This window comes from Oncorhynchus clarkii, chromosome 17 (assembly GCF_045791955.1).
Source record: "Oncorhynchus clarkii lewisi isolate Uvic-CL-2024 chromosome 17, UVic_Ocla_1.0, whole genome shotgun sequence".
NCBI lineage: Eukaryota > Metazoa > Chordata > Actinopteri > Salmoniformes > Salmonidae > Oncorhynchus > Oncorhynchus clarkii.
In genome coordinates this window covers 1,574,126-1,598,729 of record NC_092163.1, presented here as the reverse complement: position 1 = coordinate 1,598,729, position 24,604 = coordinate 1,574,126, and the positions used below count along the sequence as shown (strand labels likewise).

General features: G+C 48.4%; 2 protein-coding genes across 3 annotated transcripts; one reads left to right on the top strand and one right to left on the bottom strand.

The window, feature by feature from the left end:
* Nucleotides 1-335: 335 nt before the first annotated feature.
* LOC139370040 (ERI1 exoribonuclease family member 2) lies at nucleotides 336-7,229 on the bottom strand. The gene is made up of 10 exons (XM_071109341.1): nucleotides 7,018-7,229; nucleotides 6,752-6,816; nucleotides 6,577-6,657; nucleotides 6,110-6,237; nucleotides 5,771-5,924; nucleotides 4,762-4,862; nucleotides 4,488-4,569; nucleotides 3,202-3,290; nucleotides 1,258-2,414; nucleotides 336-1,203 (listed from the first exon to the last, which is right to left on the bottom strand). Exons 1-10 carry the CDS (start codon nucleotides 7,038-7,040, stop codon nucleotides 477-479), a joined length of 2,607 nt encoding a protein of 868 aa, XP_070965442.1. The 5' UTR covers nucleotides 7,041-7,229; the 3' UTR covers nucleotides 336-476.
* Nucleotides 7,230-7,272: 43 nt separating this feature from the next.
* Nucleotides 7,273-23,812, top strand: LOC139370030 (RNA exonuclease 5-like). Of its 2 annotated transcripts, none has more exons than XM_071109325.1 (19): nucleotides 7,273-7,370; nucleotides 7,849-8,182; nucleotides 8,477-8,603; nucleotides 8,771-8,888; nucleotides 9,006-9,113; nucleotides 9,415-9,503; nucleotides 9,873-9,988; nucleotides 10,191-10,329; nucleotides 10,684-10,778; nucleotides 12,553-12,655; nucleotides 13,219-13,313; nucleotides 14,745-14,862; nucleotides 15,096-15,209; nucleotides 15,640-15,777; nucleotides 19,796-19,891; nucleotides 20,210-20,798; nucleotides 21,216-21,507; nucleotides 22,925-23,398; nucleotides 23,618-23,812. In XM_071109325.1, exons 2-18 carry the CDS (start codon nucleotides 7,893-7,895, stop codon nucleotides 23,013-23,015), a joined length of 2,718 nt encoding a protein of 905 aa, XP_070965426.1. In that variant the 5' UTR covers nucleotides 7,273-7,370; nucleotides 7,849-7,892; the 3' UTR covers nucleotides 23,016-23,398; nucleotides 23,618-23,812. The 2 variants fall into 2 exon arrangements, with proteins under 2 accessions (XP_070965426.1, XP_070965427.1); XM_071109326.1 differs by having other exon boundaries at nucleotides 7,277-7,370; nucleotides 14,754-14,862; nucleotides 23,618-23,808.
* The last annotated feature ends 792 nt before the right edge of the window (nucleotides 23,813-24,604 follow it).

Below are 24,604 nucleotides of genomic sequence, written 5' to 3'. Positions count from 1 at the left end.
TCTAGTACAGGGCGCCAAGAGGGACAATTTGCAATTCCGTCCTTATGTCAGAACACAAAGCATTTTATAAAATGTCCATTTTGGTTCCGACCTCAGCTGTTAAATTTACAACAATAGAACCCCTGTAATACAATTCATGACATCTTTTATTATGACAGTGCCGACCTAAACAAAGGTATTTCACATTTCATTATGACATCATGTCATCTCACATTATGGAGGATCAATTCTATTTAGAAACTGTACAGGATATTGGTCAATGAATTAACCAGATTTAGTATGTGGACATAAATCATATACTCACAAAAAAACAACATCATACATATTTTCATAAAGTACAGTTTAAAATATGACACCTTTGTGAGGAGAATCTCAATTACATTTCCTTGATTCCTTGTGTCCTCTCGAACCCATTGGATGAGAAGGAAATGCTATTGAGAGTCTCCCTATGACCTCAAGCTAACTGATATCTCGTCCTAGACGACGACAGGGGGACGAACAACACTGGAGTTGAGCCCAAAACGCAGAGCGATGGAGTTGGCAGCGGAGGCTGGTGATTTAGCCTGGAGGAGAGCAGACTCCCACTTAAATAACTCACATCCCTTCCTGGTCCCCCCGGGGCCGTGTTTACGCACCGTACAGCAGTAGAACGCTCGGCCTTGGTTCGGGCCGCCGTTACACACCGTTAGACGCTTGGCTCGCCGCCCGCAGTCGCACAGCGGGGCCGTGATCTTGGTGCTGCGGGTCGGCGCGAGCGAGGAGCGGTTAACGGACGAGGAGAGGACGGAGAACGATCCACCGACAGAAGGACGAGAGACAGAGGAGAGGCAAGAGGAGTACTTGTGGATTGTGAAAGATGCGTTTGGCGTCTCTGCGTGCAGCCTTGAACGTGAAGTCGATGGGTCGGGGTTATGGACGACAGGGCCGGGCCTGGCAAAGGAAAGACTGGATGCATAGCCGTTTGGTGTCTTTGAAGCAGAGAGGTTAGAGTCACTGCTGGTGGTCACTGGTTTGAGTCTAGTGACGGAAGGATTGGGAAGGTTTGTCATAGAGGACATGGGTGTGAAGGAGTTACCAGGGTTGTTTGTTGTGAGAGGTCTTGACCGTGTAGCATGGAGGTTGAAGTTCTGGAGGCCTGGTCTGGGTTTGACAAAGGAATGATTGGATGCTGTTGAGGTATTGGATGCTGTTGAGGTATTGGATGTGGAAGTGGTATTGGATGTAGAAGAGGTATTGGATGCTGTTGAGGTATTGGATGTGGAAGAGGTATCTGAGGCTCTCGGCTTGTCCTTGTAGATCACAAAGGAGTTGTTCCATGTTGCCGTTTGCGGTCTTGACCGTGTAGAATCATGGGTAACAGGTCTGGGTTTGTCGAAGGAGAAACTGCATGAACTGTTTGACCCAGAGGTGTTGTATATCCTCGTTGTCGCAGCTTTTACAGAACTTGAGGATGCTCTCGAGTCGTTCTTGCCGATCACAAAGGAGTTTGACGTTTCCGTGTTCAGTCTTGACCGTGTATCTGAGAGGTTTGAGCCAGGGTTAACGGGTCTGGGTGTGTCAAAAGAGGAAGTGGACAGACTGTTGGGTGCAGAGGTGTTGTAGGTCCTTGTTGTCTCAGCCTTCAAAGACACCAAGTTACTGGAGGATGTTCTAGTATCGGTCTTGTGTACCAGGCTGGTCAGATGTTGGCAGGGCGAGTTGGTGGTATTGGACCTAGGCCTACTGTTGGTTGGACCTCTACCAGGATTTGAATGTACTGGGCTTGGACACAGCAAGGTCCTCCCATAAACCGAGGTATCATCCACCTCAAACCTCTCGTTCTCTGTGTACACATCAGCAACAGAAGCCTCGTCACCAACCGTGACCTCCCAGTCCTCCTCCAATACCACGTCGTCATACGAACCGCACGAGATAGGCACGTCCTCCTCCATACTTCCTGTTTCCGGGTCAAGGGTCGGGTCTGGCTGGGGTAGATGGGTAATGCAATTCACAGTGGTGGAGACCAGAACGAGGCTGTTGATGTAGTGATGAGGAGAGGGGATATTGAAAGTCATAGGAGAGGAGATGGTTCCTATTCTAACTGTTCTGCTACCACCACCACACATTGGAGTGGTCAGACCATTGAGAAGGGTCTTTGGTGAAACAATACTCTGATACTGAACAGGTTCAGCGGTTAAGTTGGAGTTCACCTCTGTGTTGGGAACCATGTTGTCTGAAGGCTTGGGTCGTGTCTCAACAACGTCCGTGTTGCTAACTGGCTTGCTGTTGGGTCGATTTTCAAGATGGCCGCCGCCGCCGCTCTCTGTCGTCTCGGAGGGGTTTTTGATAGTGGTTTTGTTATCCCTCTTGTTGCCAGGACAACCATCCCCTGGCACGTTCCCATTTCCAAACAGGGGTTTGGTCTTCAAAGGCGCCTAAGAGGTAAACAAAGTCAAATAAATCAATACATTATAATTTCTTATTTTTCTTTCCTTTTTCTCCCCATTTTTGTGATTACGATCTTGTCTCGTCGCTGAAACTCCCCAACGGGCTCGGGAGGCGAAGGTCGAGTCATGCGTCCTCCAAAACATGACCCGCCGACCCCCGCTTCTTAACACACGCCCACTTAACCCAGAAGCCATCCACATCAACTGATGACCGAGGGCAGACTGCAGGCGCCCGGCCCGCCACAAGGAGTCACTAGAGTGTGATGAGCCCCCCCCAATGGCCAAACCCTCCCCGAACCCGGGCCAATTGTGCGCTGCCCTATGGAACTCCCGATCCTGTGAAACAACCTGAGGTCGAACCAAGGTCTGTAGCGACACCTTTAGCACTACGATGCAGTGCCTGAGACCGCCGCGCCACTCACGAGGCCCAAATCCCCAAAACATTTTTAACCAACTTTATGGATAGTCAGTTCAACAAGGACTCTAATAAGAAACTAATCATTGCAAAACCTTTTACATGGCAAAATGTTTCACTACGGTTTGCACTAATGAATACACCCCAGGTGTGTATGGAACGGGGGGAGAGTCACCTGCGTAAGTCTTTATGGGAGGAGGAGTGGGTATTCTGGGGCGTTGACAGAAATCCAATGGTTCGATGTAGTTCGCCACTGGGTGAGTCTTTAGGGGCGTAGTACAGTAGTCCAGGGGTCGTCAGCACGGTGGGGTTGTTAGTACTGGGGGTGTAGGAGTGGGGGTTTGTCAGGGAGCCACTCACCCTCTCCAGACTGCGTGTAATCTTCATCAAACAGCCATCCCTCATCATCCTCCAGGCCAGGTGGGCAGTGTTACGGGCGTCGTCCAGACCTGCAAATAACATTCAACAAAAACTATTTTTGTGTCTAGATTTTGAAAAATGCTTAAGAGAAATATACACGTTGTTTTATATGAATTTTATTCATTGTAACTTGTGGGATTCATCCAGACCTTCAAACAATATGTAGATTATTCACAGTAACTGACAATGATGACTGGGGTTGTGTGTGTTTTGATCCTAATGTTATTAAATGACTAGTACCAAGAATGCTAATCGCTAGCCAGCCACTAGTGATGATAATGCTAATAGCTAGCCAGCCAGCCACTAGTGCTGAGAATGCTAATAGCTAGCCAGCCAGCCACTAGTGCTGAGAATGCTAATAGCTAGCCAGCCACTAGTGATGATAATGCTAATAGCTAGCCAGCCAGCCACTAGTGCTGAGAATGCTAATAGCTAGCTAGCCAGCTACTAGTGCTGAGAATGCTAATAGCTAGCCAGCCAGCCACTAGTGCTGAGAATGCTAATAGCTAGCTAGCCAGCCACTAGTGCTGAGAATGCTAATAGCTAGCTAGCCAGCCACTAGTGCTGAGAATGCTAATAGCTAGCCAGCCAGCTACTAGTGCTGAGAATGCTAATAGCTAGCTAGCCAGCCACTAGTGCTGAGCGATTAGTGCTTTTTGAGGATGGTAAGATTTATTACTATTACTAAAAATCCCATGATGGTAGGGAGTGCCCGTTACTGATCATCGCCCATTAACCATTTATTCACTTCACTCTAATAAAATATATTTCAGTTGTTGCGTATTTAACATTTGGTTGATCTCTATAGAGCTGCTGCCTATGCTGTCTGAAAAAAAAAATCACTCTTTTTGTAGTTCCTCAAAGTAAATAAGGCATACCTTTCTGACTGCTTATTACCAACTATCAATCACTTAGCTCGTGAAGCAACAGCTGCTCTCTTCAGCCTCATTCGAAGCAGGCATAAAATAAAAAAACAGACCGGACAAGTAGAGCAATGGATTATGGTTATTGTAGTTAATTACCACATTGTATGCGCTGAACTGAATATTGGCCTGTTGGAAACTACAACATCACACAGTTCAGGCCGGATCTGACGCATCTCCATAGAAACCACACATTGAGCTCACAGAAAAAAACGAAAAAAACTAAATGGAATTTAAATAATTGAAAAAAACACAAATTGATAAATAAATGATAACAGAGAGATGTTTTTGGTCTGTGTGTACCTGAGTGCTCCCGTCCAGAGAACTGTATCCCTAGATCCTGTAAAGCTCCATTCAGTCCCTTGGGTTTTCTGTTGTAGAACAGCTGAGAGAGACACACATGAGTTAGACTGGGTGAAGAGTAACACACACACACATGCACACACACATGAGTTAGACTGGGTGAAGAGTAACACACACACACACACACACACACACACGAGTTAGACTGGGTAAATAGTAACACACACACGAGTTAGACTGGGTTAAGAGTAACACACACACACACACCACCTACTCTGTACGTAGCTCTCAGGTCTATCCAGCTGTTCAGAACAGTAGGTTTGTGGAGCTGCTTCCGTTTACACTCATACTGCAGACACACCCCCAGGTCCCAGTCTGAAACAATAGAACACAGATAATCAATCAAGTTGAACAGGGTTATCCCCACTAAATGTTTGAGACTGTACTAAAGTGTGCAAATGTCCTTATTTTCTCTAAACCTTAAAGAATCCACTGGGAAGGCACTATATAGTCAGATATGAGTCCTGGATCTACAGAGAAATGCAGTATATAGTCATATGAGTCCTGGGCCTACAGAGAAAGGCAGTATATAGTCATATGAGTCCTGGGCCTACAGAGAAAGGCAGTATATAGTCAGATATGAGTCCTGGGCCTACAGAGAAAGGCAGTATATAGTCATATATGAGTCCTGGGCCTACAGAGAAAGGCAGTATATAGTCAGATATGAGTCCTGGGCCGACAGAGAAAGGCAGTATATAGTCATATATGAGTCCTGGACCTACAGAGAAAGGCAGTATATAGTCATATGAGTCCTGGGCCTACAGAGAAAGGCAGTATATAGTCATATGAGTCCTGGGCTTACAGAGAAAGGCAGTATGTAGTCATATGAGTCCTGGACCCACAGAGAAATGCAGTATATAGTCATATGAGTCCTGGGCCTACAGAGAAAGGCAGTATATAGTCATATGAGTCCTGGGCTTACAGAGAAAGGCAGTATATAGTCATATGAGTCCTGGACCTACAGAGAAAGGCAGTATATAGTCATGAGTCCTGGGCCTACAGAGAAAGGCAGTATATAGTCAGATATGAGTCCTGGACCTACAGAGAAAGGCAGTATATAGTCATGAGTCCTGGGCCTACAGAGAAAGGCAGTATATAGTCAGATATGAGTCCCGGGCCGACAGAGAAATGGAGGGAAATAAGAATTTCTGATTTTCGTATCAAAACATTTCTTCTCATTTGAAGGTGACCCGGGTAACCTTTCCTATCCTAAACTACAATACCTGACCAGGTGACGAAGGCACAGGGGCGGTGCTCTGCGACTGGAGCCCTCTGGTCCCTGGGGAAGACCACACCCCTCTGGTGCTCCAGAGTCTGCAGCCATCGGGAGAACCGAGACAGACAGATGTGGAGGGGAACCCCAGCCTCCACCTGTTGCTGTAAACAAAATGAATAACAAACCGAGTGAGGAGGGGAACCCCGGCCTCCACCTGTTGCTGTAGAAGAGAAACAAAAGGTTTTCTAACACACACGGATGTTGGCTAATGCTTAAAATATTCTGACTGTTACCATCCTGTTGAACAGGCCACAGGGAAGAAGGGTGTGTCTGTGTGTGTGAATACCTGTGTGATTCCAGTGAGCTCGGTGCAGAAGTCAGACAGTACGGGGTGCTCCTGCGGCTGAACGTACGTATGGAACTCTGACTCCACCTGGCCTGTAGAGGTGTTCAGGAGAACAGCAGGAAACTCAACTAGATGGGGGGAGAGGGAGAGAGGGGAGGCAAGGGGGAGGAGGGGAGGGGGCAAGGGGGAGGAGGAGGCAAGGGGGAGGCAAGGAGGGGGAAAGGGGGAGGTGGCAAGGGGGAGGAGGAGGCAAGGAGGCGAGGGAGGCAAGGAGGCGAGGGAGGCAAGGAGGGGGAAAGGGGGAGGAGGGTAGGAGAGGGGGAGGCAAGGCGGCGAGGGGGAGGCAAGGGAGGGGGAGGGGAGGCAAGGAGGGGGAGGCAAGTGGGAGAAAGGGGGAGGACAATAAAAAGTGCAATGTATGTAGGTATGATTTTACCACAAAAACTGTCAGAGTAGTGTATACTTACTAATCTCCTGCCCGTAGCTGTTCCTCTCTCTCCAGCATGTAGATTCGAAGTCGATGACAATCAGATATGGGAATATTTGATCTGGAAAGTAGAAAGTCAAAAGTGATGGAAGTTGAACGAGATGTCATCGATTCAAGCAGAAAAGCAAACATGGAGGGCGTTTGAAAATACTTACTAGATGTTAGTGGTTTCTTCTGTCCAGTTGATGACTGACTGCGTTTCCTCACGAACCCTAATTGTCTGTTGTTTTATGGAAGACATTATCCTATCAGTTTTGTCATCCCCTGCTACTGTGAATATTACTCGTTGTACTTTTATGTTCATGGGAGCGCTAAAAAACATTTGAGAATCAAGGCAAGTCGGCATTTGAATTACATTGTTTCTCGGCTAGTATGACTGTCTAGATATAGTTTAGCTAGAAAGCTAGCCAACGTTACTTACTTCGCCAGTTTCTTTGTAGACATGTCGTTTTCTTCAGGCCACGGACTCAACTTCGTTACGAATAGTGCACATTAAAATATGAACAATGTGACAACCGAAGTACGGCTTCAAAAATAAAAGTACCAGGTTAAAAATATCGCATACAACTTCATTAATAACAAAGCGGTGTTGGATTCGCGGTGATCTTTTTTTGAATTCTCGTCTCATCGGTGATACTGTGCTGCGCTCGACTGGTTTGGGCTGAAAGGGAAAACCAATCGAGCAGGAAGCGATGATCGATCAGCAGCATGGAAACCTTGAAACGTGTGAGGCGAAGCAGGAAATCTTCACAAAACAGATTGACCCGCTACGAGGTATTGATCTTTATTTGCACTTAGTCACACTGTAACTTGTTAGTAGATTTCGGACATGCTATACTGTATTTACTTATTGTTTGCGTGTGTATATGATTGTTGTGGTTTTGTAAATAAAACAAGTCACGATCACTTCTCGTCGACCGAGTCGAGATGCAGTACTGTAGAGTTTGATCCCCAGTACAATACAGACAAGTCAACGACATAAGGAAGACTTATTAAATACATTATGAAAACAAATGTCATGGTATTTTGTCACGGTTGGGCCTGTTGCTAGGATATGATCGCTAGATGTATCTTCTGAAAACTCCGTTGGCTGATACAGGGTTTGTTCCATAAGATCAGGATTAAGAAAGTAGCCAGCTAAACTATCCTGTCCTATTCTGAAATAACTTGATATTTTCCAAAAGTAGACAAAGCTAGCATGATATAATTGACTCAACAATAATTTACTTTCTTCACTCGGATCCATGTCCAGTTTGAGTCACAACAACGAGCCAACCAACACAGCTGCTGACGTTCATGAGAACTTGTTCTCAGAGCTACAACCTTCCTTCATCCAACCTGGAGCACATGGAGCCACAAGTCTGTCTCAAGAGAAAGAGGGAACCTTCCCCAACACCAGAGAGCAGTAAAAGAGTGAAAGAGACAGATGGTAACAGAGTTCCAGAGTCTGAGCACCGTTCCGGTTCCCGACCCCCGCGGCTCTCTCTGCCGTTTGACCGTCTCCAGGAACCGGTCACGTTGAAAGATCTGACGGAACTGCTTCAGTTTGCTGCTCTGGGGAACACCGGGGGGCTGAAACAACCCAGGTATGTTAGCTAGCTAAAATAAGTTGAGGTGTTTGTTGTTATTGTTGTTTTGAGGTGTTTGTTGTTGTTGTTGTTGTTGTAGCTAGCTAGCTACAACAACAATAACAACAAACACCTCAACTTATTTTTTAGATCAGAGTCTAGACTCTCGAGGCAATAACACTACTCCATAGAGATGGATGTCACACCACGACAGGAACTGAAGCAAACATTGTGCCACAACAACAACATGATAGATATGTATGTGGATGGATAAGTGACAACATCAGTGTTATTGTCTTGTGCCTGTTTCAGTTGGTGTCGCCTCCACCACCAGAAGAATGTGTCAGGGGTGAGCGTGATCCTTCTAGAAGGACTGAGCCAGGCCCACTTCTACAGACACTACCTGCACTTTAAACACCTCCGCACCAAGTACACCTCTGTAAGTCAAAGACCAAATGGCATCCTATTCCCTATATAGTGCACTACCTTTGACCAGAACCGTATGGGTCAGAAAGTAGTGCACTCTATAGGGAACAGGGTGACACGGACTATGTCAGTCATATTGCATAAGATTCCACCGTGACATTCCCCCCCCTCTGACCTCAGAGACACAGTTATACTCCATCGCCTGGCAACATGATTTCTGAGATATTTAGCAGTGAAGTTGTCAACAACAGTCCTGCCGATGCGCTAGGAGACCAGAAGAGCGCTCAGCCAGAGGGAGGTATGTATGGGTAGCCCTGCCTGAGACTTAAAAATCTGCCACTCGGCGCAAGGAGGAATTTCCTCTGGGTCTATTTGTTAGGATGTTGATTTCCGGAGTGTGTGTGTGTGTGTGTAGGTCTGCAGTGGCACCCAGTGATCAGGAAGTTTGGTCTGGAGACCAGAGGGCTGACTGGATACCTCCTCACACAGGAGGAGATGATCAAGAAACACTTCCCTGTCCGCGGTGAGACACACACTGGACACACACACACACACACTGGACACACACACACACACTGGACACACACACACACACACACACACACTGGACACACACACACACACTGGACACTCAGACACACACTGGACACTCACACACACACTGGACACTCACACACACTGGACACACACACACACTGGACACACACACACACACTGGACACACACACACACTGGACACTCACACACACACTGGACACTCACACACACTGGACACTCACACAGGTCTCTCTCTCTCTCATGTCTCTCTGTGGTGTGTTTTCCAGGTATGCCTGGCAGTGAGGGCTTTGTGTGTACAGACAGTGACGACTGTGTGACTGACAGTAGTCCTCTCTATGGGCTGGACTGTGAGATGGTGAGGACACAACTGTGTGACTGACAGTAGTCAGTCATAGGGCTCTGGTTCAAAGTAGTGCACTATATAGGGAAAAGGGTGCCATAGGGCTCTGGTCTAAAGTAGTGCACTACATAGGGAACAGGGTGCCATAGGACTCTGGTTCAAAGTAGTGCACTATATAGGGAATAGGGTGCCATTGGCCATAGGGCTCTGGTCTAAAGTAGTGCACTACATTGGGAATAGGGTGCCATTTGTGACATCCCATATTCATGTCATATCATTCATAGATTTTATTAACAGTAGATGAAACCTCCATTTTGTTTTCTAGTTATTGCTTGGTATCTAATGTGTGTGTGTGTGTGTGCGCGTGCGTGCGTGTGTGTGTAGTGTCTGACAGAATGTGGCAACGAGCTGACACGCATCTCTCTAGTAGACAGCAGAGGGAGCTGTGTTCTGGACGAGCTGGTCAAACCTCCCAACCGCATCCTACACTACCTTACACAGTAAGCAGAGTGAGTGTGTGTGTTTACGTGTGTGTGTGTGTTTACGTGTGTGTGTGTGTGTTTACGTGTGTGTGTTTACGTGTGTGTGTGTGTGTGTGTTTACGTGTGTGTGTGTGTGTGTTTACGTGTGTGTGTGTGTACGTGTGTGTGTGTAGATGCATGTTTGCTTCTCAATATCTGTACGTAACCTCTCCCCTGATAGGTTCTCTGGTATCACCCGTGCAATGCTGCAGCCAATCACCACCACCCTGAGAGAAGTCCAATCAAAGCTCAAGAAAGTGTTGCCCCGGGACGCGGTCCTGGTTGGCCACTCCCTTGAGAACGACCTCGTGGCCCTGAACGTGAGTCGCCGTGGTTTACCAATGTAGCCATGACGATAGTGGTTGCAATGGCAGCTAGCAGCAATGCCCGAGGCCTGTTCAGGAGAATATAACATTACAGAACGTTCAGATAGAAATGTATGTTGTAGAACAGATATGACTGTCAGGTAGAATAGGAATCATGTCAGATATATTCATTTCTATCTGGAACACATAGGTCATCTGACCTGTTGTCTCAGCTGACCCCAGACCTCAAAACCCCTAAACTGTGACCTGTTGTCTCGTCTCAGCTGACCCCTGACCTCTAAGCCCCTGATCTGTGACCTGTTGTCTCGTCTCAGCTGACCCCTGACCTGTTGTGTTGTCTCCTCCCAGCTGATCCACCCCCATGTGATTGACACCTCCCTGCTGTACAGGAGAGAGTTTGGACGGAGGTTTAAACTCAAGGTGCTGGCTGAGACCGTGCTCAAGTGAGTTCACGACACACACACACACTGACGACACACACACACAGACGACACACACACACACTGACGACACACACACACTGACAACACACACACTGACAACACACACACACACACTGACGACACACACACACACACACACACACGACACACACACACTGACGACACACACACACTGACGACACACACACACTGACGACACACACACACTGACGACACACACACACACACTGACAACACACACTGACAACACACACACACACACACTGACAACACACACACACACTGACAACACACACACACACTGACAACACACACACACTGACAACACACACACACACATACTGACAACACACACATACTGACAACACACACACATACTGACAACACACACACATACTGACAACACACACACATACTGACAACACACACACACTGACAACACACACACACACTGACAACACACACACACACTGACAACACACACACACACTGACAACACACACACACACTGACAACACACACACACACTGACAACACACACACACACATACTGACAACACACACACACTGACAACACACACATACTGACAACACACACATACTGACAACACACACACATACTGACAACACACACACATACTGACAACACACACACACACTGACAACACACACATACTGACAACACACACACACACTGACAACACACACATACTGACAACACACACACACACTGACAACACACACACACACTGACAACACACACACACACACTGGCAACACACACACACACACTGACAACACACACACACACACTGACAACACACACACATACTGACAACACACACACACTGACAACACACACATACTGACAACACACACACACACTGACAACACACACACACACTGACAACACACACATACTGACAACACACACATACTGACAACACACACACACATACTGACAACACACACACACATACTGACAACACACACATACTGACGCCATGCCACTACGCTCCATAATCGGTAGGAACTGCAGCATGTTTGTGTGTTTCTGCTCTGGGGTGAATTTCCTTTTTTATAGGTACAGATCTAGGATCAGCTTCCCCCTCCCCTAATCCTAACCTTAACTATTAGTGGGGGGGGGGGTTCCCCCTATAGGTACAGATCTAGGATCAGCTTCCCCCTCCCCTAATCCTAACCTTAACTATTAGTGGGGGGGGGGGGTTCCCCCTATAGGTACAGATCTAGGATCAGCTTCCCCCTCCCCTAATCCTAACCTTAACTATTAGTGTGTGGGGGGGGGGGGGGGGGGTTCCCCCTATAGGTACAGATCTAGGATCAGCTTCCCCCTCCCCTAATCCTAACCTTAACTATTAGTGGGGGGGGGGGTCCCCCTATAGGTACAGATCTAGGATCAGCTTCCCCCTCCCCTAATCCTGACCTTAACTATTAGTGGGGGTGGGTTTCCCCTATAGGTACAGATCTAGGATCAGCTTCCCCCTCCCATAATCCTAACCTTAACTATTAGTGGTGGGGGTGGGGGAGGTGGGGGGGGTCCCCCTATAGGTACAGATCTAGGATCAGCTTCCCCCTCCCCTAATCCTAACCTTAACTATTAGTGGGGGGGGGGTCCCCCTATAGGTACAGATCTAGAATCAGCTTCCCCCTCCCCTAATCCTAGCCTTAACTATTAGTTGGGGACAATGTTAAACTGACCCAAGATCAGTGTCTAGGGGCAACTTCACCCAACTCTTATGTTTGTGACCCACAGGAAGCAGATCCAGACGGAGGAGAGGAAGGGTCATGACCCCACAGAGGACGCCCAGGCTGCCCTGGAACTGGCCCAGTACTTCATACACACTGGACCACGACAGGTACACAACACACACACACACACACACAGGACCACGACACACACACACTGGACCACGACACACACACACACTGGACCCCGACACACACACACACTGGACCCCGACACACACACACACACACACTGGACCCCGACACACACACACTGGACCACGACACACACACACTGGACCACGACACACACACACTGGACCACGACACACACACACTGGACCACGACACACACAGACACACACACTGGACCACGACACACACACACACACTAGACCACGACACACACACACACACACTGGACCACGACACACACACACACTGGACCACGACAGGTACACACACACACTGGACCACGACACACACACACACACTGGACTACGACAGGTACACACACAGACTGGACCACGACAGATACACACACAGACTGGACCACGACAGGTACACAACACACACTGGACCACGATAGGTACACACACAGACTGGACCACAACAGGTACACAACACACACTGGACCACGACACACACACACACAGACTCCCAGGCTGAGTAACCAGTGTGTGTTCTGTATCAGGTAGTGGAGCTGTATTGTGAAGAGCTGTGGGGTGGGAGTCCTACCATGTACCAGCCTCCTGTCAACAGAGCAACATCTACACACAACAACAACAGGTATGACCAACAAACCCTTCCCCTCTTTTCCATATGTGGTTCCTCTTGTATTAGCCTGGGGGCGAACTAAACACCTGTTGAGGAGAGGTGCTGGCTAGGGGAGTAGAACACCTGTTTAGGAGAGGTGCTGGCTAGGGGAGTAGAACACCTGTTTAGGAGAGGTGCTGGCTAGGGGAGTAGAACACCTGTTTAGGAGAGGTGCTGGCTAGGGGAGTAGAACACCTGTTTAGGAGAGGTGCTGGCTAGCGGAGTAGAACACCTGTTTAGGAGAGGTGCTGGCTAGGGGAGTAGAACACCTGTTTACGAGAGGTGCTGGCTAGGGGAGTAGAACACCTGTTTAGGAGAGGTGCTGGCTAGCGGAGTAGAACACCTGTTTAGGAGAGGTGCTGGCTAGGGGAGTAGAACACCTGTTTAGGAGAGGTGCTGGCTAGGGGAGTAGAACACCTGTTTAGGAGAGGTGCTGGCTAGGGGAGGAGAACACCTGTTTAGGAGAGGTGCTGGCTAGGGGAGGAGAACACCTGTTTAGGAGAGGTGCTGGCTAGGAGAGGAGAATACCTGTTTAGGAGAGGTGCTGGCTAGCAGAGTAGAACACCTGTTTAGGAGAGGTGCTGGCTAGGGGAGGAGAACACCTGTTTAGGAGAGGTGCTGGCTAGGGGAGGAGAACACCTGTTTAGGAGAGGTGCTGGCTAGCGGAGTAGAACACCTGTTTAGGAGAGGTGCTGGCTAGGGGAGTAGAACACCTGTTTAGGAGAGGTGCTGGCTAGGGGAGGAGAACACCTGTTTAGGAGAGGTGCTGGCTAGGGGAGGAGAACACCTGGTTAGGAGAGGTGCTGGCTAGGGGAGGAGAACACCTGTAAAAGGGTGATGAAGACAGCTCCTCTGTGTAAATGGTTATTAAATTATCTGAGCATCAGAGCTCCTAGAGTGTGTCTCTCATTTCTCTCTTGTAGTAACAACACTGCTGTAGCTCTGTCAGGTTTGAGTGTGTCTCTCATTTCTCTCTCGTAGTAACAACACTGCTGTAGCTCTCTCAGGTTTGAGTGTGGCTCTCATTTCTCTCTCGTAGTAACAACACTGCTGTAGCTCTCTCAGGTTTGAGTGTGGCTCTCATTTCTCTCTCGTAGTAACAACACTGCTGTAGCTCTCTCAGGTTTGAGTGTGGCTCTCATTTCTCTCTCGTAGTAACAGCACTGCTGTAGCTCTCTCAGGTTTGAGTGTGGCTCTCATTTCTCTCTCGTAGTAACAACACTGCTGTAGCTCTCTCAGGTTTGAGTGTGGCTCTCATTTCTGTCTTGTAGTAACAACACTACTGTAGCTCTGTCAGGTTTGAGTGTGGCTCTCATTTCTCTCTTGTAGTAACAACACTGCTGTAGCTCTCTCAGGTTTGAGTGTGGCTCTCATTTCTCTCTTGTAGTAACAACACTGCTGTAGCTCTCTCAGGTTCGCCGAGGCCCTGAAGAGTTCTGGCCAATCAGCCGTGTTTATAGGGAAGCGTGCTGACAACACCCTGGATCTGGCCAATCAGCAGTGGCACAGCTCAGACAGAGAGGTGAGACGCGTGATGGGTCAGGGGCTCCCATGGAGCTCAGTTGGTAGAGCATGGCACTTGCAACACCAGGGTTGTGGGTTCGATTCCCACTGGGGACCAGTTTGAAAAAGTAGCCTAACCCGCCTAAACTCCAACCCTTCACCCTACCTCCTAAACCCTCCACCCTACCTCCTAAACCCTCCACCCTACCTCCTAAACCCTCCACCCTAACTATCCCTCATTCTCTCCTCCAGGTCTTGTCTTCCTTTAAAAGAGGACTAGACTCTCACTCGTTCAGCGTTGTCCAGTTGTCTTCCTTCTCTGACCATCTGAAGGCTATGATCTCTACTGACCAGCACTACCACACGGTATGAATCTGTCTACCTCTCTGTCTGTCATATCTATCACACGGTATGAATCTGTCTACCTCTGTCTGTCATATCTATCACACGGTATGAATCTGTCTACCTCTGTCTGTCATATCTACCACACGGTATGAATCTGTCTACCTCTCTGTCTGTCATATCTATCACACGGTATGAATCTGTCTACCTCTGTCTGTCATATCTACCACACGGTATGAATCTGTCTACCTCTCTGTCTGTCATATCTACCACACGGTATGAATCTGTCTACCTCTCTGTCTGTCATATCTATCACACGGTATGAATCTGTCTACCACTCTGTCTGTCATATCTATCACTACCACACAGTATGAATGGGCGCTAACTGTATACATGTTGATGTCATATCTGGCTAAATGAACTTTGAATTTTCGTGTGGTGTCATGTGTTCCAGATGTCTCAGCGTCTGAGAGAGATGTGTGTGGTGTTTGCAGGGCCGTTGCCTAGCGACTACACAGAGAGGGCTGTGAGGAGGCTGTTCAGCAGCTGTGGAACAGTACGAGCTGTCAGGCTGTTGAACGCTACTCAGAGGGTACGTGACCAGAAATCAGAAGCCATCAAGCGTCTCAGTGGTGCTGATCTAGGATCAGGTCCCCCTTGTCCATTCGTTACCACAGTAGAGCTGATCTAGGATCAGGTCCCCCTTGTCCATTCGTTACAACAGTAGAGCTGATCATGGATCAGGTCCCCCTTGTCCATTCGTTACCACAGTAGAGCTGATCTAGGATCAGGTCCCCCTTGTCCATTCATTACCATAATAGAGCTGATCTAGGATCAGGTCCCCCTTGTCCATTCGTTACCACAGTAGAGTTGATCTAGGATCAGGTCCCCCTTGTCCATTCGTTACCACAGTAGAGCTGATCTAGGATCAGGTCCCCCTTGTCCATTCATTACCACAGTAGAGCTGATCTAGGATCAGGTCCCCCTTGTCCATTCGTTACCACAGTGGTGCTGATCTAGGATCAGGTCCCCCTCGTCCATTCATTACCACAATAGAGCTGATCTAGGATCAGGTCCCCCTTGTCCATTCGTTACCATAGTAGAGCTGATCTAGGATCAGGTCCCCCTTGTCCATTCGTTACCACAGTAGAGCTGATCTAGGATCAGGTCCCCCTTGTCCATTCGTTACCACAGTAGAGCTGATCTAGGATCAGGTCCCCCTTGTCCATTCATTACCATAATAGAGCTGATCTAGGATCAGGTCCCCCTTGTCCATTCGTTACCACAGTGGTGCTGATCTAGGATCAGGTCCCCCTTGTCCATTCGTTACCACAGTAGAGCTGATCTAGGATCAGGTCCCCCTTGTCCATTCGTTACCATAGTAGAGCTGATCTAGGATCAGGTCCCCCTTGTCCATTCGTTACCACAGTAGAGCTGATCTAGGATCAGGTCCCCCTTGTCCATTCGTTACCACAGTAGAGCTGATCTAGGATCAGGTCCCCCTTGTCCATTCGTTACCACAGTAGAGCTGATCTAGGATCAGGTCCCCCTTGTCCATTCATTACCACAGTAGAGCTGATCTAGGATCAGGTCCCCCTTGTCCATTCGTTACCACAGTAGAGCTGATCTAGGATCAGGTCCCCCTTGTCCATTCATTACCATAATAGAGCTGATCTAGGATCAGGTCCCCCTTGTCCATTCGTTACCACAGTAGAGCTGATCTAGGATCAGGTCCCCCTTGTCCATTCGTTACCACAGTAGAGCTGATCTAGGATCAGGTCCCCCTTGTTCATTCATTACCATAATAGAGCTGATCTAGGATCAGGTCCCCCTTGTCCATTCATTACCACAGTAGAGCTGATCTAGGATCAGGTCCCCCTTGTCCATTCATTACCATAATAGAGCTGATCTAGGATCAGGTCCCCCTTGTCCACTCATTACAACTTAAAAGGCAAAGATGATCCTAGATCAGCTCTCCTTCTCAGAGATGCTTTATGAGTTCTGGCCCAGGGGTCTCCAATGGGTACAGGCTTTTGTTCCATCCAAATCATGTTATTTGTCACATGCTTTGTAAACAACAGATGTAGATTAATAGTGAAATGCTGACTTATGGGTCCTTTTCCAACAAAGCAGAGTTAAAGATAAACATGGTAAATAGATAGAAAGTGACACAATGCTGATTGGCTGAAAGCTAATATTTTTACACTTCTAATTAAGTTAGTAACCAGTTTATAATAGCAATAAGGCACCTCTGGGATTTGTGGTATTTGGCCAATATACCTCCGCTAAGGGCTGTATCTAAAGAACAATCTATATTGGCCATATACCACATCAGCATGCGTCTGGGCACACACTACGTGTGTCTGGGCGTGTGTAGTGTGTACTGGGGTGTAGTGTGTGTCTGGGCGTATGTAGTGTGTACTGGGGTGTAGTGTGTGTCTGGGCGTATGTAGTGTGTACTGGGGGGTGTGAGTGTGTGTCTGGGAGTATGTAGTGTGTACTGGGGGGTGTGAGTGTGTGTCTGGGAGTATGTAGTGTGTACTGGGGGGTGTGAGTGTGTGTCTGGGCGTATGTAATGTGTACTGGGGTGTGTGAGTGTGGCGTTAGGTTCTAATTTTCAGAGTATAAAACTCATTTGACAAGCTCAAACCAAGTTTATTTTTCCCCAGAGGCTCCATAGATGCTCTCAATGGTGTAGCTGTAGAACTGAGGAGATCTGATGCCAAATCAGCCTCCTGAGGGGGAAGAGGCGCCGTCGTGCTCTCGTCACAACTGTGTGGGTGTGTGTGGACCATGTTCATTCCTTAGTAGTGTGGATACTGAGGAACTTGGAAGTTCTCGACCTGCTCCACTACAGCCCCGTTGATGTGGTTGGAGGCTCTCGACCTGCTCCACTACAGCCCCACTGATGTGGTTGGAGGCTCTCGACCTGCTCCACTACAGCCCCATTGATGTGGTTGGAGGCTCTCGACCTGCTCCACTACAGCCCCACTGATGTGGTTGGAGGCTCTCGACCTGCTCCACTACAGCCTCGTTGATGTGGTTGGAGGCTCTCGACCTGCTCCACTACAGCCCCGTTGATGTGGTTGGAGGCTCTCGACCTGCTCCACTACAGCCCCACTGATGTGGTTGGAGGCTCTCGACCTGCTCCACTACAGCCCCATTGATGTGGTTGGAGGCTCTCGACCTGCTCCACTACAGCCCCACTGATGTGGTTGGAGGCTCTCGACCTGCTCCACTACAGCCCCATTGATGTGGTTGTAGGCGTAGCTCACCCCTCCGTTTCCTGTAGTCCACGACCAACTCCTTTGTCTTTCTGACGTTGAGGGAGAGGTTGTTGTCCTGGCACCACACGGCCAGGCCTCTGATCTCCTCCCTATAGGCTGCTTCATCGTCGTCGGTTATCAGTCCTACCACCGTCGTGTCATCAGGTAAATTTGATGATGGTGTTGGAGTCGTGCGCGGCCACGCGGTCGCAGGGTGAACAATGAATACATGATGGAACTAAGCACATAGCCGAGCGGCCCGTGTTGTTGGTCAGCGTGGCGGATGGTGTTGTTGCCTACCCTTAACGCCTAGAGCCGGCCCATCAGTAAGCCCAGATCCAGTTGCAGAGGAAGGCGTTTAGTCCCAGTGTCCTGAGCTCAGTGATGAGCTTGGAGGTGACTGTGGTGTTGAATGCTGAGCTGTAGTCAATGGACAGCATTCTCACATACCGGTAGGTAATCCTTTTGTCCAGATGGGTGAAGGCAGTGTGGATGACAATAGAGATTGAGTCGTCTGTGTATCTGTTGGGTAATGTGAATTGGAGTGGGTCCAGGGTGTCTTGGATGATGATGGTGTTGATGTGAGCAATGACCAGCCTTTCAAAGCATTTCATGGCTATATATGTGAGTGCTACGGGGCGATAGTCATTTAGGCAGGTTACCTGGGCGTTTTTGGGCACGGGGACAATGGTGGTCTGCTTGAAACAAGTTGGTATTACAGACCGGGTTAAGTTGAAAATGTCAGTGAAGACACCTGCCAGATGGTCAGCGTATGAGTCCTGGTATTCCATCCGGCCCTGCGGCCTTGGTCTTACTCACACCGGCTACGGAGAGCGTGATCACACAGTTGTCCGGAACAGCTGGTGCTCTCATGCATGGTTCAGCGTTGCTTGCCTCGGTAAACTTGCGTCGCTGGGCAGCTCGTGGCTGGGTTTGGCTTTGTATACTGTGATAGTTTACAAGCCCTGTCACATCCCTTCGAGCATCAGAGCCGGTGTCGTAGGATTCGATCCTAGTCCTGTATTGACGCTTTGCCTGTTTGATGGCTCGTCGGATGTCGTAGCGGAATTTCTTACAAGCCTCCGGATTAATGTCGTCGTCAATGCACTTATTGATGAAGCTAAACTCCTCAATGTTATTGGATGAATCCCAGAACATATTCCAGTCTGTGCTCGTGAAACAGTAGCTTAGCATCCACTTCATCGGACCAGCACGAACACCTGATTCGACTAATCAAATGAGATGAGAACCGGAGTCGGTGACTAGCGATCAAGATTACGTTCCTATGAGTATATGTGCTTCATAAATGTGAGTTTGACCTTTGACCCTGTGATGACTCGGCAGGTGCATGCAGAGGTAGAGTTTGAGCTGCTGGAGGGAGCTGTGCTGGCTGTCGAGATGCTCAACGGAACACTGCTACACAGCGGACACATCGTCAAGGTCTGGATCTGTCCCTCGTTTTCTGTTTATCTACCTTTCTCTCTCCTAACCCCCTCTTCATGTACCTGTCTGGGTTTTTTCTGCCTCTCTTTTTTTCGCTTTCTGTCTCTCTCAATCTCTTTCTGTCTCTCTCAATCGCTTTCTGTCCTGCTTGTGTCTCTTTCCCCACTCTCTTTCTCCCTCGCCCTGTCCTTTTTTCATATACTCGTTCTTATTTCTCCCTCTGACCTTTGCTTCCAGTAATTCTCCCCTTCTGTCTTGTTGCTCATGCTCTTTCTGAATGTAAATCTAATATGTGTTCTCTCTTCTACCGGTCAGGTCCAGAGACCTGTAAAGGAGTCCATGTTGGATCTGGACGTCTTTCTGAGTTCCCTGCAGGATGACCCGCTAAATGCTAACGTCATCTACGCCGCAGGGCTAAAGGCTAATGCTAAAACAGCACAGTTTGCAGCCAAAGTCAATGGGACTGGGCTAAATGCTAATGCAGCAGCTGAAGTCAATGAGACTGGGCTAAATGCTAACATAGCAGCACTCCCAGGTAAGGTCAATAGAGCTAGGCTACATGCTAAAGCGAACCATTCGGGGCTCTTAGAGAAAGTCAATGGAACTTTTCTAAATGCTAAAGCTAAGCTAGCTGAAGCGAATGGACCTGGGCTACATGCTAAAGCTAAATTTGCTAAGCTAGCAGAGCTCTCAGTTGAAGTCAATGGCACTCTGCTCCAAGTGAAAACTATGCTAGCAGAGATAGCAGCCGAAGCCAATGTTGGAGCGAGGCTCCATGCTAAGACTGCCGGACTCTGTGAAGAGGACCTCCGCGAGGCCTTCGGACAGTACGGAACGGTTCAGGGCGTAATTCTACCTGCAAAGCACTCTGGAAAACAGAAACGTAGGAGACATGCTTTCTTAAGTGAGTCAAAGCTTCACATGTACCAACATCTTTATTATTATTATTTTAATTATTATATTATTATTTGTATTATTATTATTATTACTATTTTATTATTATTTTATTTTTTATTATAATTTATTTTTTAAAATTATTATTTTTATTTTATTATTATTTTTTTTATTAAAAAACAACAACAAATTAGTCAGTTAGCAGACGCTCTTATCTGGAGCAACTTACCCTTGTTGGCTCAGGGATTCGAACTAGCAACCTTAAGTCACCGGCCCAATACTCTAATGGCTAGGCTACCTGCCGCCCATCATCAATGACCTGAGTCTAATTTTAGCCGTTGAATTTGTTGTTCGAAATATAAAGTATGATTTTTAAAATGCAATTGGTTTGCTAATCATCATATTAAAAATGTGCACATTTTTCCAGAGTATGATAGTCCTGACACTGTGGACGCGGTCCTCAGCTCACCTGTGGAACTCTGGGACAGAAAGGTGAGCACTCGCAGAGCCCTGACTCCGCCCCACCTGTGCTCCTGGGTTACTATGACGACGACGACTGGGTCCGACAGAGAGACACTGGACGAGTCGTTGCAGGAAACCGGAAGAGAGGAACAGGAAGTGGCGTGCGTGATGAGGAAGTTGGACCGGCGCGTGGGGAAGCTGTTCAGATCTCTACCTGACAACACCCTCAGCATCGTACTGCTGCCTGGTCACAAAAGGTGAGAACAGACTAAACATGTTTAGTTATGGTAGCCCCTCCCTGTTTTGGACGATGTTTAGTTATGGTAGCCCCTCCCTGTTTTGGACAATGTTTAGTTACGGTAGCCCCTCCCTGTTTTGGACGATGTTTAGTTATGGTAGCCCCTCCCTGTTTTGGACGATGTTTAGTTATGGTAGCCCCTCCCTCTTTTGTCCCTTCGTTTCCAATGGGTTCCTAGTGAATACAACCCCTGGTGAGGAAAGGGGTTTTCACAGGATGGGTTGTTGTTTTCTATAGAGAGGGAACTCGGGGGGGCTGTTGTTTTCTATAGAGAGAGGGAACTCAGGGGGGCTGTTGTTTTCTATAGAGAGAGGGAACTCAGGGGGGCTGTTGTTTTCTATAGAGAGTGAACTCAGGGGGGCTGTTGTTTTCTATAGAGAGTGAACTCAGGGGGGGCTGTTTTCTATAGAGAGAGGGAACTCAGGGGGGCGGCTGTTTTCTATAGAGAGAGGGAACTCGGGGGGCTGTCGGTTTTCTATAGAGAGAGGGAACTCAGGGGGGCTTGTTGTTTTCTATAGAGAGAGGGAACTCAGGGGGGCTTGTTGTTTTCTATAGAGAGAGGGAACTCAGGGGGGCGGCTGTTTTCTATAGAGAGGGAACTCAGGGGGGCTGTCGGTTTTCTATAGAGAGGGAACTCAGGGGGGCTGTCGGTTTTCTATAGAGAGAGGGAACTCGGGGGGCTGTCGGTTTTCTATAGAGAGAGGGAACTCAGGGGGGCTTGTTTTCTATAGAGAGAGGGAACTCAGGGGGGCTTGTTGTTTTCTATAGAGAGAGGGAACTCAGGGGGGGCTGTTGTTTTCTATAGAGAGAGGGAACTCAGGGGGGGCTGTTGTTTTCTATAGAGAGAGGGAACTCGGGGGGCTGTTGTTTTCTATAGAGAGAGGGAACTCGGGGGGGGGGGGGGGGGCTGTTGTTTTCTATAGAGAGAGGGAACTCGGGGGGGCTGTTGTTTTCTATAGAGAGAGGGAACTCGGGGGGGCTGTTGTTTTCTATAGAGAGAGGGAACTCGGGGGGGGGGGGGGGGGGGGGGGCTGTTTTCTATAGAGAGAGGGAACTCGGGGGCGGCTGTTTTCTATAGAGAGGGAACTCAGGGGTGCTGTCGGTTTTCTATAGAGAGAGGGAACTCAGGGGGGCTGTTGTTTTCTATAGAGAGAGGGAACTCAGGGGGGCTGTTGTTTTCTATAGAGAGAGGGAACTCAGGGGGGCTGTTGTTTCCTATAGAGAGGGGGAACTCGGGGGCTGTTGTTTTCTATAGAGAGGGGGAACTCAGGGAGGGGGGCGTTGTTTTCTATAGAGAGAGGGAACTCAGGGGGGCTGTTGTTTCCTATATTTAGAGAGGGGTGGATTCTAATACGCTGTCGGTTTGCTTTTTTCAGTTCCCATGGCGATGGTCTGTGTTTCCTGGAGGTCAAACAGGGGTCAGCAGCACTCAGTGACCACGCCCCCGACCCTATGCTACCTGCATAGGGTACCTTCCCAAGATTCCCAGAAATCCCGGTCGGAGGATTCTGGATTTCTTGCTTACTCCCTCCTGGTTTCGTGAATCTTCCAAACGGGACATTTTGAGAAAGTTAACAGATGTTGGCAACACTTCGCCTGCGATACTGTGTTTTACCATCTTGGTGTGCTGTAGCCCAGCAGTGCTGCAACTTGACTAACAAAGACAGCTCTAGGCTACGTATTAAGTATTAAGTCATGTTTTAAATAAAGAAGTGAGTCTACCTACGAGTGCTTGATATGTTTTGTTCAGTACAGGCTGGACAGGGTTTTGGACACAGGCAATGAATTGAAGGTAAAACACAGGATGTGTCTGATATGACACCCTATTCCCTATGTAGTGTGCACTATGGGCAGCCTATTCCCTATGTAGTGTGCACTATGAGCACCCTATTCCCTATGTAGTGTGCAGTATGAGCACCCTATTCCCTATGTAGTGTGCACTATGAGCACTCTATTCCCTATGTAGTGTGCACTATGGCCACCCTATTCCCTATGTAGTGTGCACTATGGCCACCCTATTCCCTATGTAGTGTGCAGCCTATTCCCTATGTAGTGTGCACTATGGGCAGCCTATTCCCTATGTAGTGTGCACTATGGGCACGCCATGGGTCCTGGCAAAACTCTCTACAGGGATTATTAGGGTGCCATTTTGGACGTAAACTCACTGTGTTTGACCTGTATTGCTGCTTCTGATCTGAATAACATGATGCCTTGTGTCGTCTTTATCATGTCCACCTAATAAACAGGTGATTGTTGTTAACATGGTTCTGTCATTCAATAGAGAGCTAGCTTCTACTGTCTGGTAGTACATTCATAACTCCCTCCGTCACCTCGCTCCGTCACAGAGTAGGATGCATAACTCGCTCTGTCACAGAGTAGGATGCATAACTCCCGTCAGAGTAGAATGCATAACTCGCTCCGTCACAGAGTAGAATGCGTAACTCGCTCCGTCACAGAGTAGAATGCGTAACTCGCTCCGTCACAGAGTAGAATGCGTAACTCGCTCCGTCACAGAGTAGAATGCGTAACTCGCTCCGTCACAGAGTAGAATGCGTAACTCGCTCCGTCACAGAGTAGAATGCGTAACTCGCGCCGTCACAGAGTAGAATGCGTAACTCGCTCCGTCACAGAGTAGAATGCGTAACTCGCGCCGTCACAGAGTAGAATGCGTAACTCGCTCCGTCACAGAGTAGAATGCGTAACTCGCTCCGTCACAGAGTAGAATGCGTAACTCGCTCCGTCACAGAGTAGAATGCGTAACTCGCTCCGTCACAGAGTAGAATGCGTAACTCGCTCCGTCAGAGTAGAATGCGTAACTCGCTCCGTCACAGAGTAGAATGCGTAACTCGCTCCGTCACAGAGTAGAATGCGTAACTCGCTCCGTCACAGAGTAGAATGCGTAACTCGCTCCGTCACAGAGTAGAATGCGTAACTCGCTCCGTCACAGAGTAGAATGCGTAACTCGCTCCGTCACAGAGTAGAATGCGTAACTCGCTCCGTCACAGAGTAGAATGCGTAACTCGCTCCGTCAGAGTAGAATGCGTAACTCGCTCCGT